This window comes from Pygoscelis adeliae, unplaced genomic scaffold (assembly GCF_000699105.1).
Source record: "Pygoscelis adeliae isolate BGI_AS28 unplaced genomic scaffold, ASM69910v1 Scaffold78, whole genome shotgun sequence".
NCBI classification, from domain to species: Eukaryota; Metazoa; Chordata; class Aves; order Sphenisciformes; family Spheniscidae; genus Pygoscelis; species Pygoscelis adeliae.
The window spans coordinates 5,705,958-5,729,940 of record NW_008825409.1 but is presented as its reverse complement, the minus strand read 5'-3'; the positions used below and the strand labels follow the sequence as shown (position 1 = coordinate 5,729,940).

Sequence of the window (23,983 nt, the reverse complement as noted above, 5' to 3'; positions counted from 1 at the left end):
AGATAAGGAAGGAGAAAGGATCCCGTAAACATATCATTTTAGACATGCACACAACATGCAGCTAAGGGTCTACCAGACCAGAAGTTAAGAGGAAAGGTCGTGTCATGAGAATAAAAAGATTAAAGAGCAAAAACTGTGAGGAACAATTGTAACTCTTGTTTGTGGAAGAGATTCTTACCATTAGAGTCAGAAAAGCCCAAGTATCTTACTAAAGGCCCTATTCATGAATGACTTACACTCCACATAAGTTTGGAAAACTCCATCAAGAGCAATTACCACCATCCTCTGTGAAATGAAAATTCCTCAACGTGGGTTCCCCAAAACACAATGGGACAACTGTGTGTTTGCTGGGAAGGAATGAGGGGTGAGGCACAGTGCCCCACAGACAGTGGCAGATCGTAAGGAACAAGAATTTAAACACAATCACAGAATTTTAATTTCTGAATGGGAATCTCATCTTGTGAAAGACAAACTGCTGCTGATAGTCACCCACTTGGCAAAGGAAGACCACAATCCTCATCAGAGAAAGCTGTTTTGATTTCAGAACAAATATGCCTTTCATCAATAGCTGGCATCAGTAGCTTATCCTCTTTCCCACCTTGTTCTATGAGAAAACACATTTACTGAGGTTAGAGTTAGGCAGACTGAAAATTTTGTTCTTTGAATCTACCGCCAAAGTCCTATTTGCACTGCTTGAGGCATTCTCAGGCAATAAAAAACATCATTGCAAAACTCTGTTCTTACACCGCCCAATCACTACAATATCTACGCACCTTTCAGAATGGCATTAGGCAATAAAATTAGCATCTGTCATACATGCTGCTTTCTCTCATGAGTACATCTATACACACTTCTCTTGTGTAAATCTATACACGTATCTTTACCTTTTTAGAGTGCAGCATAATTACAAAGCTAAACTTGTCCCTCTCCAACACTGATGCTTTAAGTCTAAAATAAGTACCCGCTAAGCAGTACTCTCTTGCTCTCAGTAAACTGAGGATAATAAAAGCTCATGTTATGTTTCCATTTACAAGCTTAATCAAATCCTTTTGGCTGGGATATTGTGTTTGTTTAAGAGCAAATGATCAGGCTGATAAAATCAGAGCTGCATTGATTAAAGGGTATTTGATCACCAAGTTAGATCAGGAAAGCATTGCAAAATAACACTGGTAGAAACTCAAATGAAGCAGAAATATTAATGCAAAGAAGACCACAACAGATTTTTAATAAAGAAAACATTGTAGGCAAGCTGATGGTATCTAGCAAAAAAAAGATTTTAAGTATGATATGATTTCTGTGCATATGCTGGTAAAAATCAATTAGGGTTAACCCTCAGTAAGATTCAGGTTTTCTGTTAGTACGGATCTCTTTAATTTCCTTCTCTCCCCCCAACAAAACTTGTCAATCTGTATCTCCTCAGCACAGCTTTGAAAACTAATGCTTTAGATTTAGCTGGTATCCAACAGCAAACACACCAACATTCATGTATCAGAGTAACTGCTACCTGCAGAATAATTTTGGTAAAGAAAATGTCCTGGAAAAAGATCTTTTGTCAAATTAGCAGCTAATGGAGGCATTTCTCTATCCCATGGTTAGGAGACACCCTCCTAACCTTCAAAGGAAGTGTGTCCATGAGATGCCGTAACGTTCAGAGCTTTGCTGCCTTTACAGGATCTACATGGGTGTGCAGGGCAAGCCCACAGAGAACGTAATACATGATCAAAGACTTGGATTGTGCACAAAGATTTAAAGACAGTCGATGGATAAGCACGAAAAAGTAGCATGAAACATGCTTTCACAAATACAGAAGGATGTGGAAAATATCGTATTTCTTTGTCTGGTAACTATTATGCCCTAAGGGGAAAAGCACACAAAGGACTACCCAGAGATGGCAAGGAAGATGTACACATTAGGACAGGAAGGCCTTTAACAATATACAGCTCCTGCAAATGATTTAATTTTCCTAAGGGAGACACCCTGTAGTTTTCAACCTAGACTGATAGACCTATTGACTCTCAAAGGAATTTGTCTCTGCAGAGACAGAAAAAATGTTAGTACAGAAAAACAAACATGGAGAATTAATGGAAGACAACAGATTTTTGCTTCCAGCTGCACAAAGTCACATAGTTTTATGGTTGTTTTTAAATGCTTCCATACAATGGCCAGGTATCATCCACAAAACTGTCTCCAAACAAGTGCTTTGTTTATATTAATTAGTGACACTGCATTGGGCATTTTAAAATACAACAGGCTGGAAAAAAGGGAAAAAACAGACATGCATGTCTAGAGAGCAGAGAGGAAAGTCTGGAAAAGCTAACCCTGAGAGTAACCATCAAAAGAGTGGAAATGCAAATACATATATTTTCAAACATACGTTTAGGTACCAGCTCTGTTGGTGCCGTAACATCTGCTTCTCTGTAACAGATTGTTGGATCCACAATGTCTCTGTCAGGAGGAGGGTAAGGTGGGGGTGGGGGGATCACTAACTGGGGTGGACCACGAGTGGTGCCTCTAGGAGGCTTTTGTGGCACCTGCCGTCCATCACCTACAGGGGGATCAATTGACTAGTTACTTCATTGTCAAGATAATGATCGCTCTGCTTATTGTTATTTTTGAAACACACATTGATTTCCCCTTACCCACATCCAGAGTCCCTCTGGATCTAATTCTGCTCTTATTTACCCCAAAATAATTAAGGGAGAAGGAAAAGCTAGGTCTCTCTTAAACCAACAGCAATGGGACCAGAATTGGGCCCAGCACATATGCGTACATCACAGCTAACAGTGAAAATCACCAGTTTTGGCAGACATAAGGAAGGAGAAAAAAAAAGTTTAATAAAAAAAAATTGAAAGAAGCTATGTAAGGAAATGTGAAAAATGTGTTTTATTTTTATCTTCTTAAGTGTCAAACTGCCTAAATTTGTTGACCTCTAGGATACTTTATGTGACTATTTTCCTGACTCTTTGAGAGAAAGGAAAATGCCTCAGGTCAGTATTTTGAAGTAGGTATTTTCTTTTCCTGAGTAGGTTTTTTATTATTTTGACATTGTGGAGAAGCAGATGATTAAGTTGTTTTTTGCAGAACAGTGTTTTAAGCTATCAAAGGACATGCTCGTAACTGGCTGGCGGCTTATTTCAATACTATGTGCAATAACTAAATAAATACATGCACCTTTGCACTATATTCTATTAACCATTTGCAATGTTAAAAAGCTGCTGCCAGTTTGTAGTGTACAGACCTAGAGCTAATTGCAATTTGGAAAGTCCTTAGAGGCTGGAAGTGCACTGAGGAACCATGACTACCTGCTCATTCTGCTCTCATACCCTGCCTTAAGCATCTGCTGTAGTCATTGCTGAAGACAGATGCTGGCAGAGACAGACCTCTGGTCTGATCCGTTCTGACCATTCCTATACTCTCAGGCTCACGCTCTGGTGCTGCTGAGAAGGGAAGCAGCACCGAGAGGGAGGAAAAAAGATTATGATGTTCTACTTAGGAGTCACTAGCTTCCAGAGATTCAAGACACAATTTAATGCTGGCAAATGTGCAGACCCTTTTTTACTGCTTTGAGAAAACTGGGCACAATACTTTGGGGTCAGAATAAGTGATTCAGTATTGAATACTGAAATGAATATGTCAGTCTGAGAATATTTTTGATAGGTTCATGTGGCTAACGGGAGATACATAGGTAGCTTTAATCCTTTTCCATCGTGCAGCTGCCTATTTCTTGCAGCACATTTTTCCCCTCACTACAGTCTTGCTTTTTTCACAGCTTTTCTCTCTTGCTTTCAGAGCCATCTGTGCTTTCTCATCGTTTTCTTGCAAGGGCCCCGAAGAGAGGCTGTTTTACCAACCTTCCCTTGCTGTAACATTTTTTCTTGTTAATGAATGCATTCATTCAAGAAAGTAGCAGAAAATGAAAAGTACTGAAGATTGGGCTACTGTGGGACGAGTTCTTTGTCGGTGTAAATTAATAAGGCTCCATTAAAGTAAACAATACTACAGAATCCTACATCAGCAGAGTCTGGCCAGCGAGCACTTAGCTACACAGTACTGAACGGACTAGAAGTGGCTCTGCTGTGCTTTATTTCACCTGTAACGTTCCAAGCACTGATACAAAATAAAATGAACACTTACAAAAAGTTAAAGCACCAAATGTCATCAATAAGTGGCCAGCAGTAGGGCAAAGCATGAGGAGCAACAGACTGTGACATCTGCAATGGTTAAAAGTAAGCCCATTTGCTGAAAACTCCTGTGTTATATGGCACAGCGATAACGCTCCCCTTAGAGGGTTTAAATAAGAGATGTCAATGGAGTCGAACATGTCACAAGATAATGGACTCCTGCTGCTACATAAATGCTGAGGCATTAAATGTGAAGCATTTACTGAAAATAAATGTTGGAACAAAGCCAAGAGATTTCTTTCTAAACTGTGAGGCATTTGTAATGTAAGCAATTATGTATGACAGGATGTCATATCTGTATGTCTTAGGCACTTTATGAAACATGAGGTCAAAGGCACGAACTGAAGTGCACCGAGTGCATTACAGCACTTGAAGAATGATTCTCTTAATGTACTGAAAAACGAGTTCCAATATGTGGGGTTATTATCTCATATCTTTACCCATCATAAAATCACTTTGTTTGCTAAAAGCCTAATCTTGGGGTCCTTACTCAGGCAAAGCTCCCACCGATCTGAGTAAGCTAGCAGTCAGATAACGACAGAGGTCTAGGAGAACATTTTTTAGTCTTCCTGTATGAGACTAAATGTGGTGTCACACACAGCTGAAGACTAGAGTTTCTTTTGTTGTCTCCAGCTACGTACGGCATCCCTCTGAGAGCACCCGTTCTCTGCTTCTACTGATCTGAGAGCTCCTGTTCTTTGCTTCTACTGATTAGCTAAAGACTCAGCAGAGATTGATTTATAACAAAACTGAGGACCAAATTCAAAAGAAAAACTTCACTGAATATGGTCAGTTGATGTCGAACTGTTGGAGAACCACAGGAAAAGAAAATGTCTTCAGGCTTCAGGAACATGAGGAGATGCTGAACCAGTTTGACTGTACTTCAGTTCCAGCAGAACCCCATGGCTTCAGATGCATTCAGTATTGCCTGGCCTGTCTCCATTTGCCAGCATTTCCATTTACTATTTCCATATTTCTGTTTACTAGCAAAACCACCATGACCTTAAAGGTGCAGGATAGGCCCAGGGCTAGTGCTTTTGGATATCCAGCTCGTATCAAATATTCAGATCATCTGATGAGCGTTATCTACCTTTTACTACCCTGTGGTACTCTGAATGGTGGCATTAAAAAAAGAGACAATATATAAACACTTATTTCCAGACTTTCATTCTGCAGAGAAATGCGGTTTTTTCCCCAAGTTACAAAAGTTCCCGAAGTCACAGCATAACAGAATTATGGAAACTTCAAACAGTGAGCATTGAAAGCACATGCACGGGATTACACCGGAAAAAAGAACAGCTCTCACCCATTGTGCTCTTCCTCTTGTCTTCCCTCTCTTCTGTCCTGTTTGGCATGGCAGGAGTGGGTGGAGCAGATGCAGCTGGTGGAAGAGGGGCACGCCTCTTCTTCTTCTGTAAGTCGTTTAGGGATGCTCCTTGTGAAATCTAGCAAAGTTGAAAAATAGGCACAGTAAAGGATAGGTTTTGTTGGTGTTGTAAATTGTCAGTAACAAAAAAAAAAGTGATTGTCATACGGCCTAATTTCTCCGCACAGAATATTTATAATGAGTATTTATAGTGACAACAGGAGATTAAAAAGACAGATCAGAAGAGGTATAGTAATACTGCACTCAGAGAAATAAAGGGACAAGAACTGCAGATCAATGTCACAGCAGAAATACCGGTCTGGTAGACATTTGATGTTTTTGGTAAAAGGGAACTAGAGAGCCCAACACTCAGCAATGCACAGTATGACACTACGTGTGTTGTTAAGCTTGAGCCGTAGCATGATCTTGTTTTTCCATTGGTTTCTTCAGACCTTAAATTATGGTTAAATACTCCAATCGGTATGTGGCAGGAATTTTTTAGGGAATAAACTCTCTCTCTTTTCTTTGATTTTCCTCTCAAATTCTTGTTTAAGGACTTCTGAGGGAAGGATCAGAATTGAAAGTTTGCTTGCATGATGATATGAGATCATACTGTACTCTATTTATGTCTACTGGACTTCACAGACGTACTTTTGAAGATCTGTAACACCTCGGCTTCCAATAATTGCAACATGCCGGTTGGCAAGCCAAGACTTCATTACTGTTTACACTGCTTTTAAAAATACGAAAAAATTTATTACAAGTGACTTGGGTTTCACTGGGTTGCATAATATTTTCTGTAGCTTGTTGGAACTTAGCTCTATTTCCTTTTTCCGGAAAAATAATAATAATAAAACCAAAACCATGTAGGAAAATCTGTTGAATTTTTATATTTGAAAGGTACTGACAACACCAGAGAGAACCAGGCTTAGCTGAGGCAGAGGGTAATGGGAGCTGCCCACACATGGCATGCTGTTGGCATTCCTCAGTCTTCACATGCATCACTTCACTGCTCTGTCCGTCCTGATACTCCCCATAGCTGAAGATATCGAATATACAGAACTGCCTGGCGGTTTTCTAGTATTTCAAAGGCCTAAACAATAACAATAATCTTTCCTTTAATCCAGAGGATTAACGAACCCTTAAAATACATTTGTTGTGGGAGATTTCATTAAACCAATAGTAGCTTCATACTGCTCAAAGCAGAGTTCAGAGGAAAGGCACTCATTTAGACGTGTCCTTTGCTACGCTGAATGAAAACTCTGAGAATAAATGAATTTTACAGAGAGTAGGATATGAATAGAACCTCCCTTTTAAAAAGCGCTCAGGAGGGTCTTAGGTTATAAAACACAAATATTCAGTTCCCACCTTTCAGAAGAATGCTTTAACTACTGTGCCACATGACATTTGGACACTCTCCACCCGTTCTTGGTGAACCTGCATCCTGCCTATGGAGAAACTTGGCATTAACTGCACTGGACATAGAGCACGTTAACCAGGACGAGTTGCAGCTTTGTGGCAAACAGTCTCTATAAGACAGAGTGGATGGAGGGTGGGAAATAAAGGTGCCCTGGTCTTGCTTCCTTCTACTATGGATTATTTCTGCATTTTACATTAAAGGTCCACTGGATACAGCGCATGACTAAAGCCAGTGAGGCCGATCGAGATAAAGTTAGGCATAGTAAATGGGCAAGAATGTTAATGGTAACTAGTAATTTTGCAGACTTCAATTTTGGTCACTAAACTTCAGGGAATTTGAAAAATTAGACTTATACCCAGAAAAGAGCACCAGGCCAAACGTTCAGGAATGGATAAACCAAAATTTTAGAGCTCCTTTGAAAAACTTTTGCCCAAAGTTATGGTGTTGCTCCATATTAAGATGGAGCCGCTCTCCTGATGAAGAAACTGTCTGCCAGTGGTTAGGAACTAACTGTAATTGGCTGAAGTTGAATCCCACCCCTCAACCCCCCCAATTCTTATAGAACCAGAACGCCCAACATTGAGCTGAACACGGGAAACTCTGTTCAATGAAACAGACTCGTCAGGCTTTGGTTAACAGAGGAGGAATTACATGGAGGACAGCTAACTAATGCTGCATTCTTCTCCAAGTCTATTTGGGGCAACTGGCAAATAGGCATTTGGAAAAAAAACCCACATTCTTCTGCACTGCATTTTAAATAACTAAAGACATGTGAGCATTTAATACTGTATCTTGATACTTCAGGACACTACCTTACAAAAAAAAAAAATATCGAAGTAGGGACTTCGATTCATCTGACTACAAAGTCTCCAAAATTCAGTAGCTATGGAGAACTTGAATCATCTGGGAGACAGGCAGCATCTGAACTTCCCCAACACTTCACAAGCACAAGCCATGACTTTTGTGGTTATTTAATGGCATTTTGCAGCTTCCACATTCACTCCTGTCTCTTCAGACAGAAAAGTCATTTTACTTGAGGACAAAAAATAGGTGGACTGGTGATTTAGAAGGTAAGTCTAGGAAATCTTGACAATCAAGGCAGAAAGTAAGGAAACCTGTGTTTCCACTTGAAATTAGAGAGATCACCAATCACCCTTCCCCAAGTACCCGATGAGTGAAGGATGTTAGTTTGGTATAGTCAAATGCCTCAAAGATACATTACTGCTTTACTAGGAGGAGCTTAGCTTATCTTTTTCAGCTCTATGACGTCTCATTTAGTTGAAACTTCTGAGGAACATTAGATAGATGTATGGATGAACACGCTGTTACAGCTAAAGAAAAAGCTAGAAAATAGCTAGTGCACAACTGCAATGATGCAAGTTTGGTCAAATACATACATAAAAATGCTTTTATTATACTGTCAGCTAAGTGCAGTATACTTCACAAACACCATAAAGAAGATGAAAAGCTTGTTTAAAGCCAGCCACACTACAATGTATATAAGAAGTGTCTAGTTCGAGAACAAGTCATAAAAATTGTTAAAAGTAGTTCTTTAATGCCAACCTCAGTAAACCTATAAGGCTAAACATAAATGGAAAAAACACAAAGAACATTCTGTTTCTTTCTTGCAATTATATATACCAAAACAATAGAACTTGAAAATAATTTGTTATGGCTGACTGCTTCTTTTATAAAGAAATCAAGCCTTAACAACATTATCTGAAGTAATTTCCCATCCAAACTTTGTTACAGGAGCCCCTCTCTGAGCATAACAGAATTATTTACTAGTCTTAGCACTTCTGCTTCACCTACATAGCATTTTTAACTAGAAGAAATTATTAGGTCAGCTTCTGTTATGCAACAAATACATAATTTTTAAAGATGTTAATAAGTGTTCTCTGACTATAATCAATACCATCAACTGAGCTACAGATGAATAAATTGGGCCAAAAGGACCTAAATCTGACAAACAGTGTCACTTCTGTTCCCATATTGATGAGACCACGTAAGATGCAAAAAACAATTTTCCATTAAATTCATGTCATGGCTCACATGCTGTTTGAAAAATACTTCCAATATTGCAGAGAAAATATCTGAGGAATGTGCTGAATGTGTTTTCTTTCTGCGAAAGTTCAACATCTTTATTAAAATTTGAGGGCTTTAGATAAGATTTCAGAGCATGTTTAGAGCATAACATCATCATCATGGGGAGGTTATGCGTCAAAATTGCATGGAAAAGAATCCTACAAGGCTAATGCTTGAAATTTTCAATGAGTAGCATTTGACAGTCACCTTACTTGCAAAAGGTCTGTGGATACTGTAAGAGTGGATGTGTAAATTGAGTTTGAGTTTCCTCATGCATGAGTCCAGTATTTTCTTTGGTTAGGTTGCACTGAATATGAATTCATGGAAAATATTAATGGAGGCCCAAGGAAACAAAAGCCACCGCCACCAAAAATTCATAAAGCATTCAAAGATGAGGTTCTCAGATAAATTTCCAATGTGAGCTCCACTCCTTTGCCTTGCCTGTCCTCTACTTACAGGTCAGACACTCGTTTTGTATTTATCAACCCTTCCCTATTAATCTTTGTAACAGAAATGTGTATCTATGTAAGTACTTGCTAAGTCATCTGGCAAATGCCACCTTTCTTTTATTCACAGACCAAACTAGGCCTAAATTTACTGCAGGTTTACTGCTCCCAAAACTGAGCCTCCTTCTGTAAGCCAGAAACTATACCATTAATTTGTGCTCCTCTGTCCCTCCAGTATCTACCAACATTCGCAAACCAGTTGATGACACTGACTACATATCTCAGTTGTCTGAATCACTACTTTGACCAAGAAGGAAATCTCACTCTACTGTCTCCAAAAACAGATTAAAGACTCTACAAGAGCATACTCAGAGAGCCACGCATACCCATGTCTGTTCTGTTAAGGACAGCCCACACACACTTGACATAGATGGTAGAGAAAAAGGGACTGGGCTTAATGCAACCTTGGAAAGTGCACATAGTGCATCTTTGTTAAATAACAAAATACTGTAATGTTGCAATTACTGCAGCTTTATCTTGACTAGTAAAGAACCTAGCAACTACCAAGGTGTTCCAAAATGGTGATACAGCCAGGTAAAAATTCTTAAGCTAACACTAGCAGCCCAGCTGGATTTTGTGGGCTTGAGGGAAAAATACCATGTAACTTCTAAACTGGATGCTGAAGGCCACTTTGGTGCCTTCTGGGAACTACTGCCTTTCAAGCAACAAGTTTTGCCCATTTATTGAATAGCTGAGCGGGACTTGATACTCTTCAAGGACTACTGTGTTGGGACACAGAGACCAGGAGAACGAACCATATTTTCTTCAGTCTCCCAAGATGGATGTCTGGGGAGAAGAGTGGACATGCGAGAGACACGTACTTTCTGCAGGACTGAGAAAGAGCTTGGAAAAAAGCTGAGTGATCTCAGCTCAGAAGCACAACTAAGAACACAAATAGGGAAGAACAACTTAAAAATTGCCATGGAAAGACTTTCTTGGACTTGCACACTAAAAGCAAACAGCACCTTCTTGAGTTACCTGGAACAGGTTTTCCCTGAATAACTGCAGGTATCTGTGTTGTAGTTGGCTTCCACACCTACTGGAGAAAGTCTGGACGATTGGTAGACAGATCTAAACAGCTCTAACTGTGCCTTAACAGAAAACCCCTCACTGGATCTAGTCAATAAGTGATTGAGGTGTTAAAAAAAAAGTGCATAGTTTGTGTTTCAAAAGCCAAACCACTCTTCCCAATATTTTCATAAACATTACAAGAAACATTTGTCTTACGGTAACAGATTTTTTCCTTCTACTCTCACTGCTATCATTTTGCCATAGAAAAGGAAAAATGGAAACTTTAAAACCTAACAATTTTCCAGGTTTGCTATTTAACAAAATCCTCCTTAAAGCAATTTTCTTCCTGCTCAAACATCGTAGCTACAGGTGATACGCATATTCTATTAGCAATAGGATTATGTCTGGAATAAGGATTGGTTTTAAGGCTTGTCCCATGGTGGTTTAGCATATATAAATAAAAAATTGTATAGCATATGATCTAAACTGTGTGAAGAAAGCTCATATACTCTCTTGCTTCTTTCTCCTTTTTATGAAACGTTACACATCAGGATCTTTTATTGTTTTATAGAATGCTTGTACTGTTGCGACTCCTATCTAATTTGTATACAAAATGTCTTGGTTGGCGAAACAGTGAGTGATTGTTTGTAGAAATTATTTTTGGAAGTAAATAAAAAGGACTGGAAAAAGAACACATGGATCCAATCACTGGAATGCCCTGACTACAAACTAGTTTCCATCATCGAACATTGACTAGACACACACTCTGATTTAAGCAAGCCAGATTCTAATACACCTGCTGGTGATGGTATCGTGTGGGCTCAGAATGCCTATTGCATTACAAGATTGTTTAAATATGATCCACAGAAAAATTCAGAGCTAACTTGTAACTGAACAAACAACAGTATCACCCCAAACTATGTGTGGGACCATCCCAACCCTTGTCCCTTCACCAAGAATTTTAAGAAACTTCGAAATAATAAGAAGCTCTAGAAGTAAAAAGAAAAGACACGTTTTATTAATCAGTTTTAAACTCTTGATATAACCGTAACTGCACTGATGCTTCTATGGCATTGCATGAAAGACAAGTGGTAGCTTGGTATGTAAGTAAGATTTATGGTTTGAGAGATTTTAAAAATATTTTGCTATGATTTTGTACATAATTTAAAGCAGTTGAGAAGAAAATATTTTGATCCAAGAGGGGCCGTTCTAGGAAAAGCAGAGAGATAAATCTTTCAGCTGCAGAACAGAGACATAAATCTGGCCACCAAACTTGATGATATAAAAGCTATTCTATCCAGCTGATTCTGCATTTTCACAGGGCAACAGATGCTTCAACATGCCTAGCACTAAAAACCACAAGAAGTCCCAACTGAACATTAATGTGTCTTAAACAACATTTACTCACATGTCTAATATTCCCTGGACAGGTCATACATCATTAGGCTTTTCACTGGCATACACTGACAAAGGAAAATTCAGGGAGCTCTCAAAGAAACTGGGCGTATGAGCCATTCATGAGGCTGACCGCTGTAAGTTACATTGTATTAAATTGTCTATTCAGCACTGAACTTCTCTACCTTGTTTCCTTATTGGATACTCCTCCATTTCATTTGATTAAAAGCCGAATGTTTAATGCACAAGTACGTTACAAACAGCATTCAAAGACAGCAGTCTGATGTTTCCCAAAAACATGTCCTCACGTTGCAGAATGCATTTGTGTGGGTTATTTAAAATGCTTACTAGTATCCCATGCAATGCAACAACTTACTGCAAAAACAACATACACAGAGATACTAAAAAATCTGGCACATGGAAACAGTTTTAAAGAGGGAATTATTTGAAAAACTTGTCATTTTGATAAAATGCATAGAAATAACTACACTTTAGAAATTAGCAAGCAATTTCTCTGGATCGGTCATTTTAGTTCTGTACATCTTGATTTTTCAGTGTTGGATCTCACAAACCTGGCAATAAAACGAATAATAATAAACTTAAAGGGAGCTTTTAGAACAAGCCATATGAAGTTGAGAAATGCACACTGTGATAGCAAGACTGACATTCGGACTGACTAGACCCAATAGCTCGTGTTACTCTGGACACGCCACTCTCACATGGAATGAGTTTAGACGAGAGATCTCCAAGCTACTGCCACCATGAGTTCAAGTCCACAACGTAACACCAACTAGCTCTTCAAGCAGGACAACCATGTTGGTGTCACGACACGCCGCCGCTCCGTCTCATGGTGTTTCCTCCTGACTTCGAAGCTCTGCACCGTGCTTCCTTGTACTGTGTTTGGCCCACGTGACGGTCGCAGCCCAGCCGTACTCGTGGCCTCAGCTCCTGAGCTGCTTTGCTGCTGGAAGTGTTCAGGCGCTGTGTTAAGTGGGAAGTCTGGCTTATGACTAGGGTGCAAACTGCATTGCTCTTCTGAAAATACCCTTACCATTAATATTTTGATGAGATGCCACAAAATATTGTATCATTTTGCCTACTTTTATGCTGCTTAATTTCAAATTAATCTTTTCTCATTTATAATTCTGGTGTTAAACAGGGTTTTGTAACAAAATTTAGTATTCCTTATCAAAAATAAAGCTGTGACTACAAAAATATCTCAGTCTTAACAACAGACAAAAAGCTTAGCATTACTGGATTTTACAGAAATTGCTATGCTCTTGTGCTATTTTATTCATAAAATGAAGAAGACAAAAGCCAAGGATGTCCTTGAATACTCAGCTGACTGGCGACAGAAAGCTGAATCAGTTGACACAAGAAAGCCACTACAAGGTGAAGGGGCAAGCTCATTTTTCCATCTGTTTTTATTGAACACGCCCTTTGTGAAATGTCACGGTCAAGGGCAGTTAAAAATTAATGTCATTCTAATCTTCTTTAAACACTTTAACTTGTTCAGTTAAATGTGTCAGACAGGAAACTATCCATAAACAACTTTGAGATGTTAAATTACTAAGATAGCTGTGATTTCCTTCTTTTGCAAAATCTCATTACTAGCTGCAATATTATTTCCACTCAAGGAAGTCTCTCTACAACACCAAATATTTTCACATGCATTGAAACATGTAGACTACACAAGTCTGCGGATGTTGGCTTTGGCAAAGAAATGAACTTCCTCTGTTTCTCTGAATACAATGTAATCCTCCTCATTTATGTCTTCATTTAGGGGGGAAAAAAACAACAAAAAAACCCTCAAACACTTAAAAATCACATTTTAAAACCACCACAAACTGATTTTCTACTGATTCCTTTCTCCTCTAGAGAAGTTAAACAAAAAAGGCAAAAAACCACCTCCAAATTTTCATTTAATATTTGTGCTTATCTTTTCAGTTAGAGCAATACAATTAATAGAACAAATAAACATTGTAAGAGTTTAGAATACATAGTAGAAACTGCAGCTCAGTATGTCTTCTGACAACTTTGTTAACGAGTTTGACATGATCAATGTCATCTCCTTGAGTCACTGCCTTTGGGAAAGGCACTGGCATAAGGATTTTACACATCATCTTTTCTTCCTCAGTCTCACATCCAGGATTACAGGCTGGCTGACTGGTTGGTCTGCTTGTCTGTCCTTAAAAATCTGAGAGATGTTATGAGCCAGCTGAAGATCTGCAAAATTGATTTTGCAACTTTGTCCGATTTTGTGCCAAAAGGATGGGCTGTAGCTTAAAATCTGTTAGGGCTGGAAAGTGGAAGGCAATCACACAAATGTTTGACCAGGAACAAGGAGAACCATATCCTTTCTACTGCCACTAAGCGACATACCTCCCTGGAGCTTCCGTTTCCCGCTACACTTAAAATGTTCTTCTGTAGAGATAGCCAAGTTGAATTTCTAGTGCTTAGTGCTAAGTCCTAGGCAATCACCTCAGCAGTCTTCTCAATTTAGAGAAAAACATACCTGACATTTCCAGTGTTCAAGCCCCTCGTATCAGCCCTCTCCATCTGCAGGCACACAGAATGCCTGGGAAACCTGGTTTGGGTGATACGTCAAGTGATAGTTTCCAATTCCTTTCGGATTTCACAGAAAGGTTTTGGTAAGAAGGGATTTTTAAAGGTCATCTAGTCTGTGCCATCCCTTCCCACTGCCCCTTGCAAATTTCCACTCAAGTCTAGCTCCTTCCAGCACTTACGAAGGGCAGCCAGAAGCCCCTACTTCCGCAATCTTCAGAAAGCAAGAAGAGGGGGGAATAGCAAAGTGGTACCACAGTGTCAATTAGATGTATTACTAGTGACTGTAGCGTAACATGGCCCTACATCAGGCTACCCCTCGCAAGTACAAGATTTTTATCACCCAAAATTACAAATAGACTCTGCTGCGAAGATCTGTTAGAGAAACCCACCGTGGGGGTGGGTTGCTATCCGTGCCTGGAAGTGTCAGCAACATAGAGCTGAGCAGGACTCAGGGGTAGTCTGTTGAGCTATTATATTCTGATTAAGATGAGCACACTGCAAACAACATGAGGTGCCTGTTTCTCCCAGTGACCTGCACCATCCATCCTCTAAAGAGGTGAAAAACTGAAGTGGTATGCAGTCAGAGGAACTGGGTTTGCATTCCCCTTTCCCCACTTCTATTACTTTTGGGATATGACTGTGAATATAACTCAAACGAAAAATAGCTTGAAGTAGCAGAGAACAGTTTTTACTAGATTATACCTGTGATGTTTTTCCTTGCTTTCTTATCTGGCTAAACAATGATGAGAATGCAACACTATTCAGGCATTAAATTAAACCTGATTTACACAGCACGCATTTTCTTAGTTAATTTTTCTATTACGTAATTTTTTGCCTTTTTAATTTAGGATCTAAGAAAGGTGGAGTTACAAGCAAAATCTGAAAAGCGACACAAACCCAGTTTCTAAATTAAGCACAGTGTTAGGGTCATTTTTCATTGCTTACTGAATGCCAGTTCTTCAGAAGCCTCGCTGCTGAAAATTATCTTTGTCTATTAACTTCCCCTAAATACCTTGCCCAACAAAGCCTAATAATTGCTTGACACATACTTTCTCTTTAATGAGAGTTAAAGCTTACGATGACATCAGCCTGTCCCATTTGTCTGTGACTTGCAAGCCAGATGAAGTTTACTTACTAAATGTTGCAACCCTGCCAAAATTCAGGGCTGCATAGAACAGTATGTTCGGGCCCTGATGTCTTGCCAGTTTTCAATGAAGTGCTTGACAGAGACCACATGTGGAGGTCAAGTGATACTATCATGATCTCACCGGATGGTAAGTTGTGGTATTATTCCCAAGGCAGGTAGTATAGACTGTTCAGAAACAGCTGGCAGGTGATCCATGAACTCACAGCCAGAAGCAACTGGATTATTGCAAAAGATCAAGAACGTTATTGATGTTGGTGAAAGGACTATTCCAAGAATTTTTCTTGCACGTAAATCAAGGACTCAATTATCAAGATGTATGTTTTCTTGCAAAAAAATAAAAGGATCTATTTTACTAACTGCTATCTTAAAACAGAAGCCCTCCTGTCAAACAAATCTTGTATTCTTGCATGATTATTATGTGATGTACGTTAAATGGTAAACTAAAGACACTGCAAGCTCACCTTGCTTGGGTTCTTTCAACATGTTAAGGATCACCAGGCCACTCTGACTTTGATGTCAATTCAGAGATTGCATCTACACAGGTTAGAGGGCAGGACTGGACTACTTTGCAGAGAACAACAGGAAAGCAGGCCATACAGAAATCTTGCAAAATTTTGTAGATTACATTCTCCCACCCCTCTACAGTAACAGCCTATCCAAGTCAAAATGTGAAACACTCAGCACTTCACACAGTCCAGCCTTCAGTTAAAGCAGGTAAGCAATTTGAATCACTATTGAACTGACATTGCTACTATTTCCGGACAAAGTTGCAAAACATAACTATTTCTAAAAATGCAATAAAGCCACACTGTGGATTCCTTTCATGCAGCAGCAGCTTTCTTCCTCAAGCTAAACAAGCAATATTCTCCTTTCAGAAAAAAGACATAATTTTAAAGCAGACTTTAAAATTTCAAGTTCCTCTGGTGCAAAACCTATCAATTGACCGTGAACTTTATCTGAGTAAAGACAGATTCTCAAAGGGCCAGGGTAAAGGCAGTCTTACTTCCTCTTGCACTTCTGAGAGGCTGCACCTTCTGGCTAACATCAAAACCTCCACTGAAATTCCACACTAACATCCTTGTTCATACTGGCCAAACTTCAGAAAAAAAATGTAATCAACTGCATTTAATCACTTCGTGATTGAGAAAGCTAAGATTCCTTTTAATTAATTAATCACACTGGGACACCTTACTCTATTTAAAATTATGGGACAAAAGGGTCAGAAAATAAGTATAATAATTACAAATTAAAAAGGGGGGGGGACGACACAAAAATTCTTGGAAAATTAGTTGGTTGCCTAAAAAAAAAGTTGCTGAAAGATATTAAAATGCTTTCTGAAATTTTGTTTTTAAAATGGGACACACGCTGCTAGTAAATAAATGTGCAGCAACACAAAGTTGAGCATTAGGAGCTCTAAAGAGGATGGGTGGAAATTTGGACTGAAACTATGGAATTTCTTTAGATGTATAGAGAAAAAAATCTGTAATATTATATTAAAATCTAACATACCCTTAACTGATACTCTTTGAAGATATTGAGAAAGTAGTCACTACAGCGCATATATCATCTAGCTGTAGCCTTTGATAACTATTTTAAAAGAATTAATGTGTTTGATTAAGTGTGCACATACCAGAATTAATTTTTAGAGCTGTTTTTCTCATAAAAAGAGGTACAAATAACTCCCTTTCACTAGCAGCTTTTTTAGAGCCTTCCTAAATTTGATGCTTTGCATGACAGCAAGATAAGCCTTCAGCCATCATTGCACTTTTCTCTCTTTTCTTTTAATTTGGGCCTGCATTATTTATCCAAACTGGAGTGTACTTGTCTAGCTAAATTAAGCATCCAGCCTGCACAGCAAACATTATCTGATGTTCTGTCGGCTGGTTTCATGTTTGCCATCTGAGCATTGTTTTGTCAGACATGAAGAGAACAAGTCTGCATACTTCTCTTTCAGCTAACTGAATGTCATGTTTAAAGCTCTTTAGGGAAAAATGAACAAATCACCTTCAAATTGGAAATTAATTGTTCTGTGTTCTCATTTCTTAGTCATTTATTGCAGTGCAGGGCTTTTTAAGGACCACAGACCTCTTTTACTACTCACTCTTGTTTCTACTAATTGGTTCTGGTACATCTTGATAATGGACTATGCAATAGGATAGCACTAGCCAGGTTCAGCTCCAGTGGAAATATTAAATAGATAAAACTTTTCAGGTTTATGACCCGTTACAAAGACCATTGTTTCTGTAAAACTTAATTTAGTATGTCATCACAGAATTTCATGTCTGTGAAGGGCAACAGTTTGTACATGGCTTTTTCAACACAAGGCAATTAACTGAAAGTCGTTAAGAAAAGGTCCACCCTTACACACTCTTCTTAAAGAAATATTGCCTGATCCTTTGGGCAAAACTGGATAGAACCAGGAAAGCAGTAAGAGATCGATTTGAGTTGCTATCTCCTGAAAGGTAGAAATATCATCATTTGCTAAGCAAAACAATAGCCCCATCACTGCACAAGACAGACGTGCCCCAATAATTCCTTCCTCAAAAGACTTGCAATCTAGAAAATATTTGGCATGGACCTGGATCTGATACTGATTTAAAATGGAATGGGATCAGGTCTTTCATGCTGCTTTTTCTTTGGTCAGTGAAAGGCTGTGCTGGTTTTGGCTGGGATAGAGTTAATTTTCTTCATAGTAGAAGGTGCTTAGTTGCCGGCGGGGGTTAAACCACGACAGTCCTTTTTCATGCCCAACGTGGGGGTCGAATGCACAACAAAGGCACATGTCCCAGTAGAGTGCACTGGACATCACCCATACAGCTCCCAGCTACCCGTGATTTGAGCTGCATACCTGCATCTCAATATTTTGAGATGCAGCCCAGGGGGGCTGCAAATATGACCCTCAGAGTTCTGTAGGGCTCTTTGATACTGCAGTTACAGTACTAAGTTGCAACATGTATACCAGGCAATTTGCTTTAGGGTTCACACTGGAAAATTCTTATTGCTCATATGATTTACTGGCAAAACTTATGGCCTCATTCTGCGAGTGCAAAGTTTTGCACTTACGAGCACAAAACAAAGAGAGCAATAATTACGAATAGCAATCAAAGACAGCTGTTTCTGTTTTTAAGGAGAGACATGTTGCCTGGTTATCAAATTACCAGTGATAAGACGACCTAGTGAAGTCATTGAGAATGCTGCCAGTGACTTTCCTGGAGTGGTATCAGATCATACGAGACAAATATTTAGGTACAAATCTCTTCAGTATTCTCCGAAAATAGCTGTACTGGATTAGATCAAGGGTTCTGCTCAGGCTTCTGTATCAGAAGCACCTAGAGGACAGCAAAAGAAAAGGGAAGGTATGTTCAATACCGTCTTCTCCCTAATACTTTTGCAGCCACCAACCATCTTCATGTCAGGGACTTCCTGATGTGGTTTATATTTAAAAATTCACAACAGATTTGTCATTTTTGCAGCATTTGTTCAGTCTCCTCTTGAGCCCATGTAAACTTCTAGCACCCGTATCAACCCTTGGCAAGGAGTTCCACAGATCTACTGCTTGCGTGAAGAACCACACTCTTTGGTTTTGTGGTTTGCCTGCTTCCTACTAGCTTCAGATGCTCTTGTAATGGCTGGTTGAACAGTCAAATCCCTATCCATAGTCTTCATGCCACTTTTTCAAGATGAAGAATCATGGTTTACTTAAGTTGTACAGTTGTCCCTGGATTAAGCTACCCCACACCTTTGATCACCCTTGATGCCCTTCTGTGAGTCTCTTCCCATTTTGTAATACCCTTCTGAAACAAAGGGAACACTACTGCAATATTTAAGATGGCATAATAAAGCTCACAATACAGTGGTGTAATAAAGTTCTCTTTCTCTCTCCTAAAATGCTCTGCATCTGATTTGCTTTTTTGATTGCTGTTGAGCTTTGAGCTGACTTTTTTCAAAGAAGTATGTCTTACGATCCTAAGATCTTCCTAACTGGTTACTGCTAGCTGAGAGACCAGTATTTTACAAGGTATTAGGGAAAATTAAGAGTGGTCTTTTCTCATGTGTATCACTTCACACTTACCTACACAGAATTTTACTTGCTTTCACCTGCAAGTGCTGCCAGCACTCAATCTCATAAGGTCTTTCAACAGTTGTTCTTCATACTCAGCCTTTGTCCTTACTATCTGGATAACTCAAGTACCAGCAACAAACATTGTCACTGTACTGTTTTTTTTTCCAGGTCACTTCTTAATGTGATGAACATGGATCCTCAAATACTCCAAAGCTGTTGCAACATTCCGCCACTAGATGAGCGGATCATTTACTCTTAACCTGCGATTCCTCTTTTCTTTTCTTTACTGTCAGTTATTTAAGAGTAAGATGACCTTCCTCTTTATGGAACGGTGACTTGGTTTCCTTAAGAAATCCCCGGTGAGGGACCTCAGTGGAAGCTTTGTGGAAACCCAGACAGACTGTCTCAACCAGATCACACATACCCATCTGTTTGCTGAATGTGTCAAGAGCACTCTAAGAGAGTTGTAAGGCAGGGTTTCTGTTTTACTAAAGCTCTATTTACCCTATTCATTATCTTCATAGAGATGCCAACTAATTTAATTCTCTATTATATTTTTAGTAATTTTTCCAGTACATAAGCCACATTAGGAGGCTTATAGTGTTCTTGATTTCCCTCATACTTTGCAAAATCCAATTCTACTTCCACGTTTTTTCCCTGAATTTCTTTAAGAAAATCCAAAGCGTGGCATTGGTAGCATTCAGCAACAGTATTCAGTACTATTTTCTCTATTTCTCTGCTCCACATGGTAGAAAGAGACTTAATACAGATACAGTTATTTTATACAATCTTTTCCATTTCAGATAGCACTGCAGTCTCCGGTGCATCATCTGGAGAATACTTTGCACAGCTACTGCTCAGACAAGGGAACTAGAGTGCATTCCTTAGACAAAGGAACTAAAGTGCATTCCTTATCTATGCTATTGGACAAACTTGATGTTCATTATCTGCCCATGTGGGCAACCTTTACCTATGAAAAATGTAAAGCAAAGTTGAACTGTTTTACCATCCTAGAACAGTAGGCAATTCTCTGGCCAAAAAGTAAGGCAGTGCTTATGTCAGTGTGGCAAAATAAATTATTTTTATATGTCTATATGAGCAAAGGAAAAAGACCCCAGCTTATCCATAAACTCTCAACATCTATAGAAATGCATAAATGAAGTAAATAAGCTTCTAAATAAAATTTAGACAGAATGACTGGAATAAAAATCCCAAAGAGAGATGGATACTAAGCCTAATGGAAAGTTTTATAATTACCATGCAGTATTTACAGCCTAGTACATCCAAAGTAAGTGATTGCTACATGAATTTGATGTGAAATACAGAGAAATAAATACAATCTCCAATTTTAATGGTTTTATCCATTAATAATCTATCTATTTGTATTAACGCACAGAGATAGACTCAGCTAGTCTTTGACCTTATCAAAATACTGCCTCATGCCAGTTGTGCAAGAAGTTCCCAGCCTCTTGATCTGGCATTGTACAGCAGTACAGTACGCAGTCCAGCACCTAATATCCAAACTGCAATACAAAAACTAGGAAGAGAGCATGACTTAACAAGTTTTCTTAGCAGCTGTACTACCCCTCTATCGTCTCAAGAACTCTGGAAACTAGCATTAGGTTTATTCTTAAACAATGAACAGACATCTCATACATTCTTGACTACCTGCTGACTTCCTAAAAAAAAAAAAAAAAGCTTAATTTTATGCTTATTTGATGTGAGCATAAAATTCTTCTTTTATGCTTACACAAGTTGGGCACCTGAATAGTATTCTGGAGAAAGAGCATCTTTAATAAAGATTCAATATCCCTGCCCTCATCACAAAAACGGTATCGAGAGATATCACACACCGCTTGAGTTCTAACGTCTGCCACCAAAACTGGAGAAGATCATAGCTAACACTCATGATATCCTCAGTTAACAAACAAAGACAAAGGAACTTTTAAAAATAACATGCACTATTCACATTTCAGGCCTGCTTTATACACAAAAAGAAAACCAAACCAGAACAAACTAAAAAGGTGTACAAACCTAGTCATTAAATTCTTTTTAATCAACATTTTTTAAAAAATGAAAAACTCAGTGAGGTGTTCTCCCTCCTCCTTCAGAACAAATCTTGCTTTCATGTAAGTTTATAAGTTCCTCAGGGGAACTTATAAAAACCTGAGAAGTGACCTAGAAGATGCAATATTTTGTAGAAGTAAAAGACGCATTTTAAAAACCAGCTTTTTCCTACAGCAGAAACTGATTCATTGCATCCTTCCTCAGAATGTGAAAAAAAGTATCTGTTATTCTCAAAGGAGACTTCTGGATGCTCCACAGAAAAAAAAAAAACAAAGCAAAACAAAACTACATTCACAGAACACTTAAGGGAGAAAGGAAATGTGTCATAAGAGAAAGGTTGAGAAGACCTCACCCAGAAGACCTCTGAGTCAAAAGAAACCTCCCTTCCTCTCTGAAAGATGATAAAAAAAACATGCACTCATATCTTGTTGACTTCTAGTAGACATTTCTGACTTAGATGTAACCTATGAAAGGGAGATAACTAATCTGAGTCCATCCACCCTTTTGCTGAATTTTAGGCTCCTTATTAAAACCGAGTACAAGTGTCAGATGGTCTCCACCATGAACTGCTCATTGCCTTTCACCTTATACAGAAGTACAGGAAAAAGTATAAGGTAAAAGGGAAGAAAATACCTACAGCAGAAGGCTATTTTGCTGCAGTACGAAAAATAAACAGCCCCTCCCCCAAGTAGGACTATAATAATTTGTACAAAAGCAGGACCAACCAACTAGGTAAATCTAAAGCAATTTGAAACTCTTCCTCTCGGGACACAGGACTCTGATCAGAGTGGAGTTTTCACAATAATGAATTACAGCAGATGCACAAAGGAAGAGGTAGAAGAGAGTAAGCTGGTAAGAGTACAGTGCTTATAGAGGTGATCACAGCAGATGTTAAGAAAGCAGGTTTTAGACACCTGCCTACAATAAATCTCAGTTCTGTAGGTAACCGCGGTAGATGTTCTCATCCAGTTGTGATTCTTCTGTCCCTCAACCTCCCTAGAATTGCAGTGCCTGCTGGTATCATGCCTCTCCCATAAAATGATGCTTCTGATAGTCCAAGAAAATTTGTGAGGGAAAAAAGCTGTCATCCAGACAAACACAGGTTCTTTCTAAGCACTCACCTGTTTCTCAGAAGGAAAGCCAACCACAGTATTATTATTTGAAATACCAGATTCATCCGAAATACCCAGGGACAAAGCAGATTCAAGAAACTTTAACTCAGAGGGCACACAGACAGAGAGCTCTACTGATGGCATCTTAACTGACACAGCTGTGCATACTAGGAATGTACCTTATTCTACACTGTTCTACAGGATCTGTATTCATTGCTTTAGGGCTTAATTTGCAGCCACAGGGAAATATGTCATTGTGAAAACCTGAGGAGAACAGCAGTAACAGTGTGATTTCATACCAATCAAGATTATCAAGCTGACCATGAATCTGTGGCATTAGATTATGAAGAAGATGGAAGAGTGGTAATCACTTTGTGCAGACATGCAAGAAAAGTATCCGTGCAAAGAAACCCCGCTATGCTGGGGGGACATCAGTGGAAGAAATGCTTGCTTTGCTCAGATTTTTATATCAACAATCTCAATTTAAACTTCTTTTGCAACAGAAGGTGGCACAGTGAAGAATAATATGATATTAAAATCACAGTGGCCAGATACTGAGTTGCTGAGCAACCAGACGTAGCTTGTGACATCTTAAAAGTTCAGAAAACGTCAAGCTACGAACTCAGCTTCCTAATTATGGACAGCTGAGCTAACCATGTCTAAAAATCTTGGCCACTGTTTTAAAATACGTTTCACTTCTAAGGAAGATAATGAGTCACATTTCCAAGTGGCTTCCAAGTCCATGCCTGTAGCATACACACATACACATGGGAAATTTGAGAACTGCAAATTCAGGGACTGATTCTGGAAATTTGGGTGAATCTATGGTTCAATAACGCTTTGAACCAATTTAGTATGTCAATTATGATTTCAATACAATTTTATTCATACATTTCCTTCACTGCCTATCCTTTATTTTTACTGCTTGAACATTATTCTGTGGTTCTTGCTGGCAGAATGAACTGCGCGTATGTTTTCACTATATGATGTGCTCATTTGCAATGTCATTTAAAGTATTTCAGGGTTGCCTGCAGATGGGCACAAATTCAATGGCTTTCAGCA

At 38.9% G+C, this 23,983-nt stretch overlaps 1 protein-coding gene across 1 annotated transcript in view; it reads right to left on the bottom strand.

Moving 5' to 3' along the window:
- The window catches only part of COBL (cordon-bleu WH2 repeat protein), a 135,546-nt gene that overhangs the window by 47,173 nt on the left and 64,390 nt on the right, over positions 1–23,983 (bottom strand). Inside the window, exons 9-10 of the mRNA XM_009330449.1 lie at positions 5,488–5,626; positions 2,375–2,545 (exon numbers count right to left, since the gene is read on the bottom strand). Coding sequence (XP_009328724.1) covers positions 2,375–2,545; positions 5,488–5,626 — 310 coding nt within the window. The remainder of the gene's footprint in view (positions 1–2,374; positions 2,546–5,487; positions 5,627–23,983) is intronic.